Genomic DNA, 22,336 nt, shown 5'->3' on the forward strand with positions numbered 1-22,336 from the left:
CCTGCACCCCAGCAGCAGCAACGCAGCAGGTGCTGTGTCTAGTGTGGGTGGATGGGTGGGTAGGTGGGTGACTGGGTGAGTGGGTGAGTGGGTGGGTGGTTGGTTGGGTGGGTGGGTGGGTGAGTGGGTGAGTGAGTGGGTGGCTGGGTGGATGGTTGGATGGTTGGGTGGTTGGGTGGTTGGGTGAGTGGGTGGGTGGGTGAGTGGGTGGGTGGGTGAGTGGGTGAGTGGGTGAGTGGGTGGGTGGGTGGGTGGGTGGGTGGGTGAGTGGGTGGGTGGGTGGGTGAGTGAGTGGGTGGGTGGGTGGGTGGGTGAGTGAGTGGGTGGGTGGGTGAGTGAGTGAGTGGGTGGGTGGGTGGGTGAGTGGGTGGGTGGGTGGGTGGGTGAGTGGGTGGGTGGGTGGGTGGGTGGGTGGGTGAGTGGGTGGGTGGGTGAGTGAGTGGGTTAGTGGGTGAGTGAGTGGGTGAGTGGGTGGGTGGGTGAGTGGGTGAGTGGGTGGGTGGGTGAGTGGTTGGGTGGGTGGGTGGTTGGGTTAGTGGGTGGGTGGTTGGGTGAGTGGGTGGGTAGGTGGGTGAGTGGATGGGTGGGTGGGTGCGTGAGTGGGTGGGTGGGTGGTTGGGTGGGTGGGTGGTTGGGTGGGTGGGTGGGTGGGTGAGTGGGTGGGTGGTTGGTTGGGTGGGTGGGTGGGTGGGTGAGTGGGTGAGTGAGTGGGTGGCTGGGTGGATGGTTGGGTGGTTGGGTGAGTGGGTGGGTGGGTGGGTGAGTGGGTGGGTGGGTGAGTGGGTGGGTGAGTGGGTGGGTGAGTGGGTGGGTGAGTGGGTGGGTGAGTGGGTGGGTGGGTGGGTGAGTGGGTGGGTGGGTGAGTGGGTGGGTGAGTGAGTGGGTGGTTGGGTGGGTGGGTGGGTGGGTGGGTGGGTGAGTGGGTGGGTGAGTGAGTGAGTGGGTGGTTGGGTGGGTGGGTGGGTGGGTGAGTGGGTGGGTGAGTGGGTGGGTGGGTGGGTGGTTGGGTGAGTGGGTGGGTGGGTGGGTGAGTGAGTGGGTGGGTGAGTGGGTGGGTGAGTGGGTGGGTGAGTGGGTGGGTGAGTGGGTGGGTGGGTGGGTGGGTGGGTGGGTGGGTGGGTGAGTGGGTGGGTGGGTGGGTGAGTGGGTGGGTGAGTGAGTGGGTGGGTGAGTGGGTGGGTGGGTGGGTGGGTGGGTGAGTGGGTGGGTGAGTGAGTGAGTGGGTGGTTGGGTGGGGTGGGTGGGTGGGTGGGTGAGTGGGTGGGTGAGTGGGTGGGTGGGTGGGTGGGTGAGTGGGTGGGTGAGTGGGTGGGTGGGTGGGTGGGTGGATGGGTGGGTGGGTGGGTGGGTGGGTGGGTGGTTGGTTGGGTGGGTGGGTGGGTTAGTGGGGTGGTGAGTGGGTGAGTGGGTGGGTGGGTGAGTGGGTGGGTGGGTGGATGGGTGGGTGAGTGGGTGAGTGGGTGGTGTGAGTGGGTGGGTGGGTGGGTGAGTGGGTTAGTGGGTGGTGGTGGGTGAGTGGGTGGGTGGGTGAGTGGGTGAGTGGGGTGGGTGGGTGGGTGGGGTTGGGTAGTGGGGTGGGTGGTTGGGTGAGTGGGTGGGTAGGTGGGGTGAGTGGTGGGTGGGGGGTGAGTGTGTGGGTGGTTGGGGGTGGGTGGGTGGGTGGGTGGGGTGGTGGTGGGTGGGTGGGTGGGGTGGGTGGGTGGGGTGGGTGGGTGGGTGGGGGTGGGTGAGTGGGTGGGTGGGGTGGATGGGTGAGTGAGTGGGTGGTTGGGTGGGTCGGTGGATGGGGTGGGTGAGTAGGTGGATAGGTGGATGGGTGGGTGAGTGGGTGGGTGAGTGGGTGGGTGGGTGGGTGAGTGGGTGGGTGAGTGGGTGGGTGAGTGGGTGGGTGGGTGGGTGGGTGGGTGGTGGGTGGGTGAGTGGGTGGGTGAGTGGGTGGGTGGGTGGGTGAGTGGGTGGGTGGGTGGGTGGGTGAGTGGGTGGGTGGGTGAGTGGGTGGGTGGTGGGTGGGTGGGTGGGTGGTGGGTGGGTGGGTGGGTGGGGGGTGGGGTGGGTGGGTGAGTGGGTGGGGTGGGTGGTGGGTGGTGGGTGGGTGGGTGGGTGAGTGGGTGGGTGGGTGAGTGGTGGGTGGGGTGGGTGGGGTGGGTGGGTGGGTGGGTGAGTGGTGGGTGGGTGGGTGAGTGGGTGGGTGGGGTGGGTGGGTGGGTGTGTGGGTGGGTGGGTGGGTGGGTGAGTGGGTGGGGTGGGTGGGTGGGTGGGGTGGGTGGGTGGGTGAGTGGGTGGGTGGGTGAGTGGTTGGTGGGTGAGTGGTGGGGTGAGGTGGGTGGGTGGGTGGTGGGTGAGTGGGTGGGTGGGTGGGTGGTTGGGTGGGTGGGTGGGTGGGTTGTGGGTGGGTGGTGGGTGAGTGGGTGGGTGGTGGGTGGGTGGGTGGGGGTGGGTGGTGAGTGGGTGGGTGGGTGGTGGGTGGGTGGGTGGTGGGTGGGTGGGTGGGTGGGTGGTGGGTGGGGGTGGGTGGTGGGGGGGTGGGGTGGTGGGTGGGTGGGTGGGGGTGGGTGGGTGGGGTGGGGGGTGGTGGGTGGTGGGGGGGGGTGGGTGGTGGGTGAGGGGTGGGTGGGTGGGTGGGTGGGTGGGTGGGGGTGGGTGGGGGGGTGGTGGGTGGGGGGTGGGGGGTGGTGGGTGGGTGGTGGGTGGGTGGGTGGGGGGGGGTGGGTGGGTGGTGGGTGGGTGGGTGGTGGGTGGGTGGGTGGGTGGGTGGGTGGGGTGGTGGGTGGGTGGTGGGTGGTGGGTGGGTGGGGGGTGGGTGGGTGGGTGGGTGGGTGGGGTGGTGGGTGGGTGGGGGTGGGGGGGTGGGTGGTGGGTGGGGGGTGGGTGAGTGGGGGGGTGGGTGGGTGGGTGGTGGGGTGGGTGGTGGGTGGGTGGTGGGGGGGGTGGGTGGGTGGGTGGGTGGGTGGGTGGGTGGGGTGGGTGGGTGGGTGGGTGGGGGTGGGTGGGTGGGTGGGGTGGGTGGGTGGGTGGGTGGGTGGGTGGGTGGGGGGTGGGGGTGGGTGGGGTGGGTGGGTGGGTGGGTGGGTGGTGGGTGGGTGAGTGGGTGGGTGGGGTGGGTGGGTGGGTGGGTGGGTGGGTGGTGGGGTGGGTGGGTGGGTGGGTGGGTGGGTGGTGGGTGGGTGGGTGGGGGGGTGGGTGGGTGGGGTGGGTGGGTGGGTGGGTTAGTGGGTGAGTGAGTGGGTGAGTGGGTGGGTGGGTGAGTGGGTGGGTGGGTGGTGGGTGGGTGAGTGGGGGTGGGTGGTGGTGGGTGGGTGGGTGGGTGAGTGGGTTAGTGAGTGGGTGAGTGGGTGGGTGGGTGGTTGGGTAGTGGGTGGGTGGTTGGGTGAGGGGGTGGGTAGGTGGGGTGGTGGATGGGTGGGTGGGTGAGTGGTGGGTGGTGGGTGGGTGGGTGGGTGGTGGGTGAGTGGGTGGGTGGGGTGGGGTGGGTGGGTGGGTGGGTGAGTGGGTGGGTGAGTGGGTGGGTGGGTGGATGGGTGAGTGAGTGGGTGGTTGGGTGGGTCGGTGGATGGGTGGGTGAGTAGGTGGATAGTTGGATGGGTGGGGAGTGGGTGGGTGAGTGGGTGAGTGGGTGGGTGAGTGGGTGGGTGGTGGGTGGGTGGGTGGGTGGGTGAGTGGGTGGGTGAGTGGGTGGGTGAGTGGGTGGGTGTGTGGGTGGGTGGGTGGGTGAGTGGGTGGGTGGGTGGGTGGGTGAGTGGGTGGGTGGGTGGTGGGTGGGTGGGGTGAGTGGGTGGGTGGGTGGGTGGGGTGGGTGGGTGGGTGGGTGAGTGGGTGGGTGGTGGGTGGGTGAGTGGGTGGGTGGGTGAGTGGGTGGGTGGGTGAGTGGGTGGGTGGGTGGGGTGGGTGAGTGGGTGGGTGAGTGGGTGGGTGTGAGTGGGGTGGGTGGGTGGGTGGGTGTGGGTGGGTGAGTGGGTGGGTGAGTGGGGGGTGGGTGAGTGGGTGGGTGGTGGGTGGGTGAGTGGGTGGGTGGGTGGGTGGGTGGGTGGGTGGGTGAGTGGGTGGGTGGGTGGATGGGTGAGTGAGTAGGTGGATAGTTGGGTGGGTGGGTGAGTAATGGGGCTGTTTCCACTCTACCTCCGTGCCCCTGTGTCTCCCCCCTCCCGTTTCCCCCACCCCGTGTCTCCCCGCGTGTCCCCGCTTGTCCCCACGTGTCCCCGCGTGTCCCCACGTGTCCCCGCGTGTCCCCGCGTGTCCCCGCGTGTCCCCACGTGTCCCCACGTGTCCCCACGTGTCCCCACGTGTCCCCACGTGTCCCCACGTGTCGCCACGTGTCCCCACGTGTCCCCACGTGTCCCCACGTGTCCCCACGTGTCCCCGCGTGTCCCCGCGTGTCCCCGCGTGTCGCCGCGTGTCCCTGCGTGTCCCTGCGTGTCCCCGCGTGTCCCCGCGTGTCCCCGCGTGTCCCCGCGTGTCCCCGCGTGTCTCCGCGTGTCCCCACGTGTCCCCACGTGTCCCCACGTGTCGCCACGTGTCCCTGCGTGTCCCCGCGTGTCCCCGCGTGTCCCCACGTGTCCCCACGTGTCCCCACGTGTCGCCACGTGTCCCTGCGTGTCCCCGCGTGTCCCCGCGTGTCCCCACGTGTCCCCACGTGTCCCCACGTGTCGCTGCGTGTCCCTGCGTGTCCCCGCGTGTCCCCGCGTGTCCCCGCGTGTCCCCACGTGTCCCCACGTGTCGCCACGTGTCCCTGCGTGTCCCCGCTGTGCACAGACGGCAAGGAGTACGACGCGTACGTGTCGTTCTGCACGGAGTGCCCCTCGCCGGGCGAGGAGGAGTTTGCCCTGAAGCTGCTGCCCCAGGTGCTGGAGGGGGAGCTGGGGTACCGCCTGTGTCTGCTGGACAGAGACATCCTGCCCGGCGGAGGTGAGGGACCACCACCACCACCACCACCAGCACCACTACACACACAACACCACCACCAGCACCAGCACCACTACCACTACACACAACACCACCACCAGCACCACCACTACACACAACACCACCACCACTACCACTACACACCACCACCACTACACACACAACACCACCACCACCACCAGCACCACTACCACCACCACCACCAGCACCACCACCACTACACACAACACCACCACCACTACCACTACACACAACACCACCACCAGCACCACCACAACCACCACTACACACAACACCACCACCACTACCACCACCACCACCAGCACCACTACCACTACACACAACACCACCACCAGCACCACCACCACCACCACTACACACAACACCACCACCACTACCACCACCACACAGCACCACCACCATCACTACACACAACACCACCACCACTACACAGCACCACTACCACTACACAACACCACCACCACTACACACCACCACCCTCCCTCACCCCCCCCCCCCCCTGTTGTATATGTCGGATTATGAAATTTTGCTAAAAAAAAAAAAATGCGTAATTCGCATTCATTATGATAATGTATACAATTACATGCATACATTATGATAATCATGGAGATAATCATATTTAATTATGCGAAAGCTTGCGATTATGTTAATGTGTGCAGTTATGCTAATTATGCTTAGCTTCGTTATCCAGAGTTGTATCAATCAGGATAAAACGATTATCTTTGATTAAACATTTATTATCTGAGTGTGTTTATATTATGTTAGGTCTCCAAATTCCTATCTCAACGCAGGTTACAGTTCTTATAAATAAGAGTTTTGCATGGACTTGGAAAGAAACACTCAAATGCTTTTGTTAAGCAATTTTAATTCTAAACAAACATATGACACTCTAATATGCAAAGGCGAAAGCATACGTCAATAGATTCATCGGCAAGATTATGCAATTAACGAAAATGAATTACTAAAACATTTCTTATTCATGTAACTCGACGGCAGCAACTGCTTTGCACGATCAGTTTCTATTGAACGCACCACCTCGAAATGGCAACCCTTTCCGAAACACACAGATAACTTCTTGAAAGTCTTCTTCGTGTTGCGTGTTGCGTGTGCGTTGTATTGTTCCCTTGATAACTATTGTTTGAAGCAGAGGCAGGGAGTTGTGTCGGAGCTTGTGGGGTGGGGGAGGGGTTATACAACCAGCGGCCAGAGAGGTTCCCTCTCGCTTGTGCGTTGCCGCAGCGAGCCCCTCCTGCTCTCTCTCTCCGCTGCTGGATTGAGCGGCGTCGGCACGACGCTCGCCGTCGTGGCGCGCGATGATTCCGTCGTCCGCCGCTGGACGTCTTGTCTGTTCTCAGCGGCTGCTGGTCGATGTGCGTGTGTGTGTCAAACACACGGCGCCTTCGATGGCGCTCTCCTCTCCCTCATGGGCGGCCGATCAGGCTTTTTCGCCTGTTGGGTGACGGGTCGGCAGGACGCTCGCCACTTGTCCGCTGATGGCTGGTCCTCTTTGATGCTCGCTTGGGGCGATGCTCGGCAATTTCCGCCCTTTTCTCTCCAGGTTGATTGCTTGTTGTCGCTCGTCTCTCTCTCTCTCTCTCATTTTTTCCGCGGTCTCTCCTTGATCGCTACCAGCTTCGCACGGACACCCGCCCTTACTTCAGGGCTGCGTTGGCTCAGGCTCTGGACGACGCGGCTGTGCGCGCTCACCTGCTTGGAGCACTCTGGCGATGAACAATGCTCTCGTTCGTTGCTGGGTTGACGTTGGGTTGACGTTGGGTTGACGTTGGGCGTCTTCGCTGGCTCGAGAATGATAACTGTAATCTCCGTCGGTTTCACTCGCACCTCTTAAACAACTGTGAAGGCTTAGTACAACTGATTCCAAGAGCACAGGATGAGATGTTACTATCCTTAGTGCAAGCACTTCCAAGAGTTCATGAACAGTTGGTGAAATTTGGGGAGCGCATCGTCAGTAGCGAACCTTTGGTTCCCAGGGTGTTTCGGCCTTTCACACGATACACCCTCCCCAAAGGCGGCCAGCGACAGGGTGATCAATCCTACGCTTGCGTCCCATTCCCAATTAGTCATGGGAGTTGCCTTGTTGTTGATAGCCAACATCCCATGGGACTATGCATGGCAGGGGCGTCCTCCTCCCTGAGTCAAGCATTGTTGACCGCATACCTCCTGGCCCTCTCACTTCGGGGCCCAGCTGGGGTCTTTCCTCTTCACCACTCTTCGCAATCCTTGACTTTGCGAGCGTGTCAACACCTCAGTGTAACTGTAGCATAACTTACAGCGATACTCTTGTAATGGGTTCCGGAGACACTTGTAGAGGCAACTTCTTTATTACAATCCAACACTCCAACAATCCTCATACTCTGTTACAGCCTAGGTGCACAGCCTAGGTACGCAGCCTAGGTACGCAGCCTAGGTACGCAGCCTAGATACACAGCCTAGATACACAGCCTAGGTACGCAGCCTAGGTACGCAGCCTAGGTACACAGCCTAGGTACACAGCCTAGGTACGCAGCCTAGGTATGCAGCCTAGGTACGCAGCCGAGGTACACAGCCTAGGTACGCAGCCTAGGTACACAGCCTAGGTACACAGCCTAGATACACAGCCTAGGTACGCAGCCTAGGTACACAGCCTAGGTACACAGCCTAGGTACACAGCCTAGGTACACAGCCTAGGTACGCAGCCTAGGTACGCAGCCTAGGTACGCAGCCGAGGTACACAGCCTAGGTACGCAGCCTAGGTACACAGCCTAGGTACACAGCCTAGATACACAGCCTAGGTACACAGCCTAGGTACACAGCCTAGGTACACAGCCTAGGTACACAGCCTAGGTACACAGCCTAGGTACGCAGCCTAGGTACGCAGCCTAGGTACGCAGCCTAGATACACAGCCTAGATACACAGCCTAGGTACACAGCCTAGGTACACAGCCTAGGTACGCAGCCTAGGTACGCAGCCTAGATACACAGCCTAGATACACAGCCTAGGTACACAGCCTAGGTACACAGCCTAGGTACACAGCCTAGGTACACAGCCTAGGTACGCAGCCTAGGTACGCAGCCTAGATACACAGCCTAGGTACACAGCCTAGGTACACAGCCTAGGTACGCAGCCTAGGTACGCAGCCTAGGTACGCAGCCTAGATACACAGCCTAGGTACACAGCCTAGGTACACAGCCTAGGTACGCAGCCTAGATACACAGCCTAGATACACAGCCTAGATGCACAGCCTAGGTACACAGCCTAGATACACAGCCTAGATACACAGCCTAGGTACGCAGCCTAGGTACACAGCCTAGATACACAGCCTAGATACGCAGCCTAGGTACGCAGCCTAGGTACACAGCCTAGATACACAGCCTAGGTACACAGCCTAGGTACACAGCCTAGGTACGCAGCCTAGATACACAGCCTAGATACACAGCCTAGATGCACAGCCTAGGTACACAGCCTAGATGCACAGCCTAGGTACACAGCCTAGATACACAGCCTAGGTACGCAGCCTAGGTACACAGCCTAGGTACGCAGCCTAGGTACACAGCCTAGGTACACAGCCTAGATACACAGCCTAGATACACAGCCTAGGTACACAGCCTAGATACACAGCCTAGATACACAGCCTAGGTACGCAGCCTAGGTACGCAGCCTAGGTACGCAGCCTAGGTACGCAGCCTAGGTACGCAGCCTAGGTACACAGCCTAGGTACACAGCCTAGGTACGCAGCCTAGATACACAGCCTAGGTACACAGCCTAGGTACACAGCCTAGATACACAGCCTAGATACACAGCCTAGATGCACAGCCTAGGCACACAGCCTAGGTACACAGCCTAGATACACAGCCTAGATACACAGCCTAGGTACACAGCCTAGATACACAGCCTAGGTACACAGCCTAGCGACACAGCCTAGATACACAGCCTAGATACACAGCCTAGATACACAGCCTAGATACACAGCCTAGGTACACAGCCTAGATACACAGCCTAGATACACAGCCTAGATACACAGCCTAGGTACACAGCCTAGCGACACAGCCTAGATACACAGCCTAGATACACAGCCTAGATACACAGCCTAGGTACACAGCCTAGGTACACAGCCTAGATACACAGCCTAGGTACACAGCCTAGATACACAGCCTAGATACACAGCCTAGATACACAGCCTAGGTACACAGCCTAGATGCACAGCCTAGATGCACAGCCTAGGTACACAGCCTAGATACACAGCCTAGGTACACAGCCTAGGTACACAGCCTAGGTACACAGCCTAGGTACACAGCCTAGGTACACAGCCTAGGTACACAGCCTAGGTACACAGCCTAGGTGCACAGCCTAGATACACAGCCTAGGTACACAGCCTAGATACACAGCCTAGGTACACAGCCTAGGTGCACAGCCTAGATACACAGCCTAGATGCACAGCCTAGGTACACAGCCTAGGTACACAGCCTAGGTACACAGCCTAGGTACACAGCCTAGGTACACAGCCTAGGTACACAGCCTAGGTACACAGCCTAGGTACACAGCCTAGGTGCACAGCCTAGATACACAGCCTAGGTACACAGCCTAGGTACACAGCCTAGGTAGACAGCCTAGGTACACAGCCTAGGTACACAGCCTAGATACACAGCCTAGATACACAGCCTAGGTAGACAGCCTAGGTACACAGCCTAGGTACACAGCCTAGATACACAGCCTAGGTACACAGCCTAGATGCACAGCCTAGGTACACAGCCTAGATACACAGCCTAGGTACACAGCCTAGATACACAGCCTAGGTACACAGCCTAGATGCACAGCCTAGGTACACAGCCTAGGTACACAGCCTAGATACACAGCCTAGGTACACAGCCTAGGTACACAGCCTAGGTACACAGCCTAGGTAGACAGCCTAGATACACAGCCTAGGTAGACAGCCTAGATACACAGCCTAGGTACACAGCCTAGGTACACAGCCTAGGTGCACAGCCTAGGTACACAGCCTAGGTACACAGCCTAGGTACACAGCCTAGATGCACAGCCTAGGTACACAGCCTAGATACACAGCCTAGATACACTACTCTGGCTACGCTCTGGAACTCGCCCTCACAAGGACGTAGAGCCGGGAGTTCCAGAGTCCCACCACTGGCCCTCACATCGTCCCAGGGTCCTCAGATGGCTGGTCTTGGGTCTTGGATCTTGAGCTACGACTGGCCTCGAACGTTTAGGGAGCTGCCCTTTTATGCCTCGTCCCCAACGAGGGGTGGGGTCGTGTCCGCCCCCAGATATCCCACAGAGCACACACAGCCCCCCCCCCCCGTTGGTGGCGCCAAGGGGCTTAAGCGTCTGGGTTGCCTGGGAACCCAGTGCCTGGCGCCAAGGGGCTTAAGCGTCTGGGGTGCCTAGGGTCCCAGAGCCCCCAGCAGTCCCTCCCCTCTTATGTCACTACACTCTTGTCGACTCACGCCGACCCCAACTCTCAAACACCCGTCGTTGCTGCTCTTTGCGAGACATAACACCCACGATATATCGGTGCCCGGCGCGCTCGCGACGGCACCGCAAGCCCGAGCAAGTCTGAAGCAAGACGCGAACCGGACTGCACTCAGACTTCTGCGACTCGAACGACCCCTCCTCCTCCTCCTCCTGCTCCCATCTCTCCTCGAGGCACGACGCGCCCCCAGCTCCCTTGCGAGCCTCCCTCGCAACGCCGCGTCGCGAGCCGAGCCGCGAGACTGAGCGCGACTCGAAGCAGACTGCTCACAGCGTGAAGTGCGTTTGTGCTTAAAACCCAAAAACGTGGGGAAAAAAACAGACGCTAGGACTGCCAGGCACAGACCCCCCCCCCCCTCGCGACCCTTTGACCCCTCCTCTCCCTGAGTGGGTCATTCCGAGGCCAGACCCCGCCACGCGTGTTTCACGGCACGCGTGTGTGTTTGTGCCAAACCGTTGGAAGACAAAGGTGGTGGCGGGGAGGTGTCCTGACGTTTGCTGTTGTTGATGCCATTCCACGTTTCCCAGATGCCCGGCGCGGAATGTGACGAGCAGTGGGTTGTTTTAATTATTTAATTAATGAATAAATATTACTTTTTTTGTCCTAATTATTCTTAATATAAATTTTTGGAAAAAGGGGCATAAATACAACAACCCCCTCCGCCCCCGCCCCCCCCCCCCACCAGCCATGGTGGAGGAGATCATCGGCGCCATCGACCGCAGCCGCCGCGTCATCGTGGTGCTGAGCCCGGCCTACGCGGCCTGCACGCGCTCGGGGGGCGCCAGCCGCTGCGAGCTGGAGGCCGGCCTGCACGCCATGCTGGCCGCGGGCGACACGCGCCTCGTGCTGCTGCAGTTCCTGCCGCTGGGACGCGGCGGCGGCCCCCTCGCCGGGCCCGGCCTGCGCCGCGCCCTGGCCGTGCTGCCGCTCATCCGCTGGCGCCCCGCGGACGCTCACACGGCGCCCTCGGGGGCCTTCTGGAAGAGGCTGCGCTACGCCATGCCGCCTCGCCCGCCGCCGCCCCGGCGCTCGGTCGCCACGGCGACGGTGACCGCGGCGACGGTGGCCGCGGCGGCCACGGTGACCGTGGCGACGACGGTGACCGTGGCGACGGTGACCGCGGCGACGGTGACCGTGGCGACGACGGTGACCGTGGCGACGCTCGGAGGAGGAGAAGCGCCGCCGGCCAATGGGAGCGGAGGTGGAGGTGGTGGTGGTGGTGGAGGTGGTGGTGGTGGAGCCACAGCGGAATCCGCCAGCGTGGACGAGTGTGGATCTGCGACGGTGTCCGGTGGCGAGGTGACGCTGGAGATGGTGAGTGGTGGTGAGGAGTGGTGGTGAGGAGCGGTGGTGAGGAGTGGTGCTTAGGAGTGGCGATGTGAAGCCTTAGCGGGCGACGTTTTGGGCGATGGTCCTTCTTGATGGCACTGACTCCACGCACTCACCCACTCAATCACTCACCCACTCACTCACCCACTCACTCACCCACTCACACACTCACTCAGTCACTCACCCACTCACTCACCCACTCACTCAGTCACTCACCCACTCACTCACCCACTCACTCAGTCACTCACCCACTCACTCACCCACTCACTCAGTCACTCACCCACTCACTTACTAACTCACCCACTCACTCACCCACTCACTCACCCACTCACTCAGTCACTCACCCACTCACTCACCCACTCACTCACCCACTCATGCACTCACTAACCCACTCACCCACTCACTCACCCACTCACCTGCTCATTCACTACTCACTCACCCACTCACTCAGTCACTCACCCACTCACTCACCCACTCACTCGCCCACTCACTCACCCACTCATGCACTCACTAACCCACTCACCCACTCACTCACCCACTCACTCACCCACTCACTCACCCACTCACTCAGTCACTCACCCACTCACTCAGTCACTCACCCACTCACTCACCCACGCACTCACCCACTCACTCACCCACTCATGCACTCACTAACCCACTCACCCACTCACTCACCCACTCACTCACCCACTCACTCACCCACTCACTCAGTCACTCACTCACCCACTCACTCACCCACTCATGCACTCACTAACCCACTCACCCACTCACTCACCCACTCACTCACCCACTCACTCAGTCACTCACCCACTCACTCACTAACTCACCCACTCACTCACCCACTCACTCACCCACTCACTCAGTCACTCACCCACTCACTCACCCACTCACTCAGTCACTCACCCACTCACTCACTAACTCACCCACTCACTCACCCACTCACTCACCCACTCACTCAGTCACTCACCCACTCACTCACCCACTCACTCACCCACTCATGCACTCACTAACCCACTCACCCACTCACTCACCCACTCACCTGCTCATTCACTACTCACTCACTCACCCACTCACTCAGTCACTCACCCACTCACTCACCCACTCACTCACCCACTCACTCACCCACTCATGCACTCACTAACCCACTCACCCACTCACTCACCCACTCACTCACCCACTCACTCAGTCACTCATTCACCCACTCACTCACTAACTCACCCACTCACTCACCCACTCACCCACTCACTCACCCACTCACCTGCTCATTCACTACTCACTCACCCACTCACTCCACTGACACACAAACCCAGACACTCACCCACCCACTCATCTCCATTGGTCGGAAACATTCAGGCTGGCCACCCTAGGATCGATCCTGGGTTTAACCTGCAGGCTGGATTGTGTCAGGAGCTCACAAATCCTTGAAAGATCTGGACAAAGTCCCATCGGTGAGCTCCTCCGGCAGGCAAGGCTGCGTTGCCTGGGTCATGTAGCCCGCATGCCCAGCCACCGCATGCCGAAACAGCTTTTGTTCGGCCGGATCGAGGGGGCTAAACGGGCGCGGCACGGGCTAGAGAAGAGATGGAGTGATGTGGTACAGGAGGACGTGGAGCTGAGTGGACTTGCCCATGACTGGTACCAGCGGTGTCAAGATCGGCCTCAGTGGAGGAGGCTCGTGAAGGACGCTACTGGGCAGTTGGAGGCAGTCGCCCTCCAACAACAACGGAGGGCGGAGGAGCGACGCTCACAACAACGAGCGGAGCGCCGGGTGGATAAAATACAGCAAGTTGGCACAGTAGGGGGCACAGTTGGTGCATCAGCCACTCATCTCAGTCAGCCAATCCATGGCACCTGCTGGGTCTGTCCCGTAACCTCCTATCAGAGGCCTCAAAGTGCACCTAGCCTGGCACCTTGGTTGATGTCACTGTCAGTGACGAATGGCGGGTATTGGTTTATGTGCGAATGTGTGTGTGTCAGCGTGCATACACAGACAAAGATCCCCCGTGTAGCCTTATCAGACTGTAGGGGCAAGTGCTGTTAGCGAGCACCTATGAAGGCCGGCACGGCACACGAGGGGGTGGGTGGCCAGCACCACGCCCGGCCGCCTTTGTCTCCCCAGTGGCGATGTTTACACACCGCTACACCAGGTACTCATTTGAGGCTGAGTCGACCTAGGGGAGGCCCGGGACAGATTCAGATAATCGTCACTGGTGTTGGCCGTGAGCTGTTAGCCGGGTTCATAGCGCAGCATAGTGCTAACCACTACACCACCGCTCCCCACATCTGCGTGTGTGTGTGTAAGCGTGCACACACACACACACACGCCACACACACACACACACGATGTGCGCGTGTGTGTGTAAACGTGCGTGTGTGTGTAAGCGTGTGTGTGCGTGTGTGTAAGTGTGTGTGTGTAAGCGTGTGTGTGTGTGTGCGTGTGTGTAAGTGTGTGTGTGTAAGCGTGTGTGTGTGTGTAAGCGTGTGTGTGCGTGTGTGTAAGTGTGTGTGTGTAAGCGTGTGTGTGTGTGTAAGCGTGCGTGTGTGTGTAAGCGTGCGTGTGCGTGCGTGTGTGTAAGTGTGTGTGTGTGTAAGCGTGCGTGTGTGTGTAAGCGTGCGTGTGCGTGCGTGTGTGTAAGTGTGTGTGTGTGTAAGCGTGTGTGTGTGTGTAAGCGTGCGTGTGTGTGTAAGCGTGCGTGTGTGTGTAAGCGTGCGTGTGTGTGTAAGCGTGCGTGTGTGTGTAAGCGTGCGTGTGTGTGTAAGCGTGCGTGTGTGTGTAAGCGTGTGTGTGTGTGTAAGCGTGTGTGTGTGTGTAAGCGTGCGTGTGTGTGTAAGCGTGCGTGTGCGTGCGTGTGTGTAAGTGTGTGTGTGTGTAAGCGTGTGTGTGTAAGCGTGTGTGTAAGTGTGTGTGTGTAAGCGTGTGTGTGTAAGCGTGTGTGTAAGTGTGTGTGTGTAAGCGTGTGTGTGTGTGTAAGTGTGTGTGTAAGTGTGTGTGTGTAAGTGTGTGTGTGTAAGCGTGTGTGTGTAAGTGTGTGTGTAAGTGTGTGTGTGTAAGTGTGTGTGTGTAAGCGTGTGTGTAAGTGTGTGTGTGTAAGCGTGTGTGTGTAAGTGTGTGTAAGTGTGTGTGTGTAAGCGTGTGTGTGTAAGCGTGTGCGTGTGTGTAAGCGTGTGTGTAAGTGTGTGTGTGTAAGTGTGTGTGTGTGTGTAAGCGTGCGTGTGTGTGTAAGTGTGTGTGTAAGTGTGTGTGTGTAAGCGTGTGTGTGTAAGTGTGTGTAAGTGTGTGTGTGTAAGCGTGTGTGTGTAAGCGTGTGCGTGTGTGTAAGCGTGTGTGTAAGTGTGTGTGTGTAAGTGTGTGTGTGTGTGTAAGCGTGCGTGTGTGTGTAAGTGTGTGTGTAAGTGTGTGTGTGTAAGCGTGTGTGTGTGTGTGTGTAAGTGTGTGTGTGTAAGTGTGTGTGTGTAAGTGTGTGTGTGTAAGTGTGTGTGTGTAAGCGTGTGTGTGTGTGTGTAAGCGTGTGTGTGTGTGTAAGCGTGCGTGTGTGTGCGTGTGTGTGTGTAAGTGTGTGTGTGTGTGTGTAAGTGTGTGTGTGTAAGCGTGCGTGTGTGTGCGTGTGTGTGTGTGTGTAAGTGTGTGTGTGTGTGTGTAAGTGTGTGTGTGTAAGTGTGTGTGTGTAAGTGTGTGTGAGCGTGTGTGTGTGTGTGTAAGCGTGTGTGTGTGTGTAAGCGTGCGTGTGTGTGCGTGTGTGTGTGTAAGTGTGTGTAAGCGTGTGTGTGTAAGCGTGCGTGTGTAAGTGTGTGTGTGTAAGCGTGTGCGTGTGCGTGTGTGTGCGGTGCATCGGTAGAGTGACGTGGTGAGTGCCGATTCACGGACCGCCATGCTTAATGGCTCGGCTCCGTTCGACATTGACGCCACCACCGCCACCACCACCGCCACCACCACCGCCACCACCGCCACCACCGCCACCACCACCGCCACCACCGCCCCACTCCACCACAATCTGAGCGATGCGCTTGACGAGACGCTGAGGTTGCTCCCCGCAGAGTCTCCCGGTACGTAAGTTGTGACCTGGTGCATCGTTCGTAGTTCCACATCGCACACACGTGGCGTGCTGTTCGCTTGATCACGTGACGTGGGTCTCTGTGTGTGTCTCTCTGTGGGTCTGGGTGTCTGTGTGTCTCTGTGTGTGTCTCTGAGAGTCTGGGTGTCTGTGGGTCTCTATGTGTGTCTCTGTGGGTCTGGGTGTCTATGGGTCTCTGTGTGTGTCTCTGTGAGTCTGGGTGTCTGTGTGTCTCTGTGTGTGTATGTGAGAGTCTGGGTGTCTGTGGGTCTCTGTGTGTGTCTCTGTGGGTCTGGGTGTCTATGGGTCTCTGTGTGTGTCTCTGTGAGTCTGGGTGTCTGTGGGTCTCTGTGTGTGTCTCTGTGAGTCTGGGTGTCTGTGGGTCTCTGTGTGTGTCTCTGGGTGTCTGTGGGTCTCTGTGTGTGTCTCTGTGAGTCTGGGTGTCTGTGGGTCTCTGTGTGTGTCTCTGTGAGTCTGGGTGTATGTGGGTCTCTGTGTGGGTCTCTGTGTGTCTCTATGTGTGTATCTGTGAGTGTCTCTATGAGTCTGGGTGTCTGTGGGTTTCTATGTGTGTCTCTGTGTGTCTGTGGGTCTCTGTGTGTGTCTCTATGAGTCTGGGTGTCTGTGTGTCTCTGTGTTTGTCTCTGGGCGTCTGTGGGTCTCTGTGTGTGTCTCTGGGTGTCTGTGGGTCTCTGTGTGTGTCTCTGTGGGTCTGGGTGTCTGTGGGTCTCTGTGTGTGTCTCTGTGAGTCTGGGTGTCTGTGTGTCTCTGTGTTTGTCTCTGTGGGTCTGGGTGTCTGTGTGTCTCTGTATTTGTCTCTGTGAGTCTGGGTGTCTGTGTGTCTCTGTGTTTTTTCTCTGTGGGTCTGGGTGTCTGTGTGTCTCTGTGTGTCTCTGTGAGTGTCTCTGTGTGTGTCTCTGTAAGTGTCTTTATGAGTCTGGGTTTCTGTGAGTCTCTCTGTGTGTGTCTCTGTGGGTCTGGGTCTGTGGGTGTGGGTCTCTGGGTCTGTGTGGGTCTCTGTGTGTCTCTATGTGTGTATCTGTGAGTGTCTCTATGAGTCTGGGTGTCTGTGGGTCTCTGTGTGGATCTCTGTGAGTCTCTCTGTGTGTCTCTGTGGGTGTGGGTCTCTGGGTCTGTGTGGGTCTCTGGGTGTCTGTGGGTCTCTGTGTGTGTCTCTGTGGGTCTGGGTGTCTGTGGGTCTCTGTGTGTGTCTCTGTGAGTCTGGGTGTCTGTGTGTCTCTGTGTTTGTCTCTGTGGGTCTGGGTGTCTGTGTGTCTCTGTGTGTCTCTGTGAGTGTCTCTGTGTGTGTCTCTGTAAGTGTCTTTATGAGTCTGGGTCTCTGTGAGTCTCTCTGTGTGTGTCTCTGTGGGTCTGGGTCTGTGGGTGTGGGTCTCTGGGTCTGTGTGGGTCTCTGTGTGTCTCTATGTGTGTCTCTGTGTGTGTCTCTGTGGGTCTGGGTCTGTGGGTGTGGGTCTCTGGGTCTGTGTGGGTCTCTGTGTGTCTCTATGTGTGTATCTGTGAGTGTCTCTGAGTCTGGGTGTCTGTGGGTCTCTGTGTGGATCTCTGTGAGTCTCTCTGTGTGTCTCTGTGGGTCTGGGTCTGTGGGTGTGGGTCTCTGGGTCTGTGTGGGTCTCTGTGTGTCTCTGTGTGGGTCTCTGTGTGTGTGTTGAACTTCTTTCACACCGTACCTCGCCAACTGTCCCAATCAGCGGTACGGGGTATAAAGGACAACAAACTAAACAACACAACAACAACAACAACAACATCAACAACAACATCAACAACGACATCAACAACAAGCTGCAGTTTTAAAGAAACGAGTTTGTAAATCTCGACACAGATCAGAGCAGAGAGGAGGGCCATGTCAGTCAGGCTTCGCTTGAGCCAATGCTGCTCTTGTCCATCGGTGTGCTTATTGATCACTGTGATTATTGATCAGTGTGCTCATTGATCGATTGTCTTGTTGATCAACGTGATTAGTGATTGTTCTACGTATTGATCGGTGTGCTTATTGATCACTGTGATTATTGATCAGTGTGCTCATTGATCGATTGTCTTGTTGATCAACGTGATTAGTGATTGTTCTACGTATTGATCGGTGTGCTTATTGATCCCTGTGATTATTGATCAGTGTGCTCATTGATCGATTGTCTTGTTGATCAACGTGATTAGTGATTGTTCTACGTATTGATCGGTGTGCTTATTGATCACTGTGATTATTGATCGGTGTGCTTTATTGATCACTGTGTTGATTGATCAATGTGCTTATTGATCTGTGTGCCTATTGATCGATGTGCTTATGGATATATCTGCTTATTGATCAATGTTCGTGTTTATCAGTTTGATTATTGATCAGTATGCTTATTTGCCATTGTGCTCATTTGCCGTTGTGCTTATTGATCGTTGTGCTTATTGATACGTGTGCTTATTGATCGGTGTGCTTATTGATTGGTGTGCTTATTGACTATTGTGTTTATGGGCCGTTGTGTTTATTGATCTATGCGCTTTTTTATCGTTGCATTTATTGATCATTGTGCGTATCGATCATTGTGCTTATTGATCAACGTGCTTATGTATCGATGTGCAAATGCATCGATGTGCTTATTGATCCTTGTGCTTATCGATTGTTGTGCTTATCGATCGATGGATTGTGTGATAAGGCTGCGTTGGCTGGGTCATGTAGCCCGCATGCCCAGCCACCGCATGCCTAAGCAGCTTTTGTTCGGCCGGATCGAGGGGGCTAAACGGGCGCGGCACGGGCTAGAGAAGAGATGGAGTGATGTGGTACAGGAGGACGTGGAGTTGAGTGGACTTGCCGATGACTGGTGGTGGTGGTGGTGCAGGACACTGCTTCGTGGCAAATTTCGCCTGTTGCGTGTGGGTGGGTGAGTGAGTGAATAGATGAGTGAGTGGGTGAGTGAGTGAGTGGGTGAGTGGATGGGTGAGTGAGTGGGTGGGCGAGTGAGTGGGTGGGCGAGTGAGTGGGTGGGCGAGTGAGTGGGTGGGTGAGTGAGTGAGTGGGTGGGTGAGTTGGTGAGTGAGTGAGTGAGTGGGTGAGTCAGTGCGTGAGTGAGTGAGTGAGTGGGCGAGTGAGTGGGTAGGTGGGTGGATGGGTGAGTGAGTGGGTGGGTGGGTGAGTGAGTGGGTGGGTGGGTGGGTGAGTGGGTGGGTGGGTGGGTGGGTGAGTGGGTGGGTGGGTGGGTGAGTGGGTGGGTGGGTGAGTGGGTGGGTGGGTGAGTGGGTGAGTGAGTGGGTGGGTGGGTGAGTGAGTGGGTGGGTGGGTGGGTGAGTGGGTGGGTGGGTGGGTGGGTGGGTGGGTGAGTGAGTGAGTGAGTGAGTGGGTGGGTGGGTGAGTGGGTGGGTGGGTGAGTGGGTGGGTAGGTGAGTGAGTGGGTGAGTGGGTGGGTAGGTGAGTGAGTGGGTGAGTGGGTGAGTGAGTGGGTGAGTGGGTGAGTGGGTGAGTGAGTGGGTGAGTGAGTGGGTGAGTGGGTGAGTGGGTGAGTGAGTGGGTGAGTGGATGGGTGAGTGAGTGGGTGGGTGAGTGGGTGGGTGAGTGAGTGGGTGAGTGAGTGGGTGAGTGAGTGGGTGAGTGGGTGAGTTGGTGAGTGAGTGAGTGAATAGATGAGTGGGTGAGTGAGTGGGTGAGTGGGTGAGTGGATGGGTGAGTGAGTGGGTGGGCGAGTGAGTGGGTGGGTGGGTGGGTGGGTGAGTGAGTGAGTGGGTGAGTGGGTGGGTAGGTAGGTGAGTGAGTGAGTGGGTGAGTGGATGGGTGGGTGGGTGAGTGAATGAGTGAGTGGGCGAGTGAGTGAGTGGGCGAGCGAGTGGGTGGGTGAGTGAGTGGGTGAGTGAGTGGGTGGGTGGGTGAGTCAGTGGGTGAGTGCGTGAGTGGGTGAGTGAGTGGGTGAGTGAGTGAGTGGGTGGGCGAGTGAGTGAGTGGGTGGGCGGGTGAGTGAGTAGGTGGGTGAGTAATTGAGTGGGTGGGCGACTGAGTGAGTGGGCGAGTGAGTGAGTGAGTGGGCGAGTGAGTGAGTGGGCGAGTGAGTGAGTGAGCGGGCGAGTGAGTGAGTGGGTGAGCGAGTGAGTGGGTGGGCGAGTGAGTGAGTGGGTGAGCGAGTGAGTGAGTGGGCGAGTGAGTGAGTGGGTGAGCGAGTGAGTGGGTGACGCCCCTGACGATGCCAGCTGCTGCCGCTGTAGATGTGGAGTCTGCGTGTGGCGGTGTGGATGACGATGATGACGAAGATGACGATGATGACGAGGATGACGAAGATGACGAAGATGACGACGATGACGATGACGACGACGACGATGATGACGACGATGACGAAGATGACGAAGATGACGATGATGACGAAGATGATGACGACGACGACGACGAAGCCGCCACTTGTGTTGAGCCGCGACAGTTCGTGCTGCCACGTGGTCGCTCCTGACGACAGACCAGTGGGGGCCTTGCCGCTGGGGGCGTCAAGTTGTGGTGCCCGCAGGGACCACCCCGCACACTTTGGGCGACGCGGTGAAGTCGCTCGGGGTGGAAACGAAGTGAGATTCAATGACGACGTTTGATTGCAACACATGCAATGGTCATCAGGTGCGGACAACCGCGGCAAGATTGCTGCAGCAAAACGTTGCTTTCCGTGGTCTTCCCACCTGATGATGATTGCTTGTGTTGCAATCGAAACGTCGTCATTTAGTTTTATTTTCGTTTGTACCCCAAGCGAATTCGCCGAAGCAACCGAAGAGAATGAACGTGAACATAGCTTAGTTTTAGTATGGGTTTCTGTGGGTCTCTGTGGGTTTCTGTGGGTTTCTGTGGGTCTCTGTGGGTTTCTGTGGGTCTCTGTGGGTCTCTATGAGTGTGGGTCTCTGTGGGTCTCTATGAGTGTGGGTCTCTATGAGTTTCTGTGGGTCTCTGTGAGTGTGGGTCTCTGAGTGTGGGTCTCTATGGGTTTCTGTGGGTCTCTGTGGGTCTCTATGAGTGTGGGTCTTTATGAGTGTGGGTCTCTATGGGTTTCTGTGGGTCTCTATAAGTGTGGGTCTCTATGAGTGTGGGTCTCTATGGGTTTCTGTGGGTCTCTGTGGGTCTCTATGAGTGTGGGTCTTTATGGGTTTCTGTGGGTCTCTATAAGTGTGGGTCTCTATGAGTGTGGGTCTCTATGGGTTTCTGTGGGTCTCTGTGGGTCTCTATGAGTGTGGGTCTCTATGGGTCTGTGTGGGTCTCTGTGAGTGTGGGTCTCTGAGTGTGGGTCTCTATGGGTTTCTGTGGGTCTCTGTGGGTCTCTATGAGTGTGGGTCTCTATGGGTTTCTGTGGGTCTCTATAAGTGTGGGTCTCTATGGGTTTCTGTGGGTCTCTGTGGGTCTCTATGAGTGTGGGTTTCTGTGGGTTTCTGTGGGTCTCTGAGTGTGGGTCTGTGGGTCTCTGCGGGTCTCTGTGGGTCTCTGTGGGTCTCTGTGGGTCTCTATGAGTGTGGGTTTCTGTGGGTTTCTGTGGGTCTCTGCGGGTCTCTGTGGGTCTCTGTGGGTCTCTGTAGGTCTCTATGGGTGTCTATGGGTCTCTATGAGTGTGGATCTCTGTGGGTCTCTATGGGTGTCTATGGGTCTCTATGAGTGTGGGTCTCTGTGGGTCTCTATGGGTGTCTATGGGTCTCTATGAGTGTGGGTCTCTGTGGGTCTCTGTGGGTGTCTATGGGTCTCTGTGGTTGCGAATGACGTTGTCTTCTGACTTTGTCTTCTCTGCAGAGGTGAGGAAACTCTCGGACGGCAAGAGGGACCCCGAGAATAAACTCTAAACCTCACCACGCTCACCACCACCCTCACTCACCACCCGCACCACCACCCTCACCACTACGCTCACCACTCACCACCACCCTCACTCACCACCCTCACTCACCACCCTCACCCCTCACCACCACGCTCACCACTCACCACCACCCTCACTCACCACTCGCCACTCTCACCACCACCCTCACCACCACCCTCACCACCACCCTCACTCACCACCCCCACTCACCACCCTCACCACCACCCTCACCACCACCCTCACCACCCTCACCACCACCCTCACCACCACGCTCACCACCACCCTCACTCACCACCCTCACCCCTCACCATTATCACCACCACCCTCACCACCACGCTCACCACCACCCTCACTCACCACCCTCACCCCTCACCACCATCATTACCCTCACCACCACGCTCACCACCACCCTCACTCACCACCCTCACCCCTCACCACCATCACTACCCTCACCACCACGCTCACCACCACCCTCACTCACCACCACCCTCGCCACCCTCACCACCACCCTCACCACCCCTACTCACCACCACCCTCACCACCACCCGCACCACTCACCACCACCCTCACTCACCACCACCCTCACTCACCACCACCCTCACCACCACCCTCACTCACCACCACCCTCACCACCCTCACCACCACCCTCACCACCACCCTCACCACCCTCACCACCCCTACTCACCACCACCCTCACCACCACCCTCACCACCGCCCTCACCACTCACCACTCTCACCACCACCCTCACCA

The 22,336-nt window shown here is 58.1% G+C and overlaps 1 protein-coding gene across 1 annotated transcript in view; it reads left to right on the forward strand.

Moving 5' to 3' along the window:
• Positions 1-21,705, forward strand: part of LOC144954021 (interleukin-18 receptor accessory protein-like) — a 28,826-nt gene extending 7,121 nt beyond the window's left edge. The window contains exons 4-8 of the mRNA XM_078884603.1: positions 1-29; positions 4,750-4,902; positions 11,092-11,720; positions 15,572-15,779; positions 21,525-21,705. The exon at positions 1-29 is cut by the window's left edge and continues 133 nt beyond it. Coding sequence (XP_078740729.1) covers positions 1-29; positions 4,750-4,902; positions 11,092-11,720; positions 15,572-15,779; positions 21,525-21,574 — 1,069 coding nt within the window. The 3' untranslated portion in view covers positions 21,575-21,705. The remainder of the gene's footprint in view (positions 30-4,749; positions 4,903-11,091; positions 11,721-15,571; positions 15,780-21,524) is intronic.
• The last annotated feature ends 631 nt before the right edge of the window (positions 21,706-22,336 follow it).

The sequence above is a fragment of the Lampetra fluviatilis genome, unplaced genomic scaffold, assembly GCF_964198595.1.
Source record: "Lampetra fluviatilis unplaced genomic scaffold, kcLamFluv1.1 SCAFFOLD_1053, whole genome shotgun sequence".
Classification (NCBI taxonomy): domain Eukaryota; kingdom Metazoa; phylum Chordata; class Hyperoartia; order Petromyzontiformes; family Petromyzontidae; genus Lampetra; species Lampetra fluviatilis.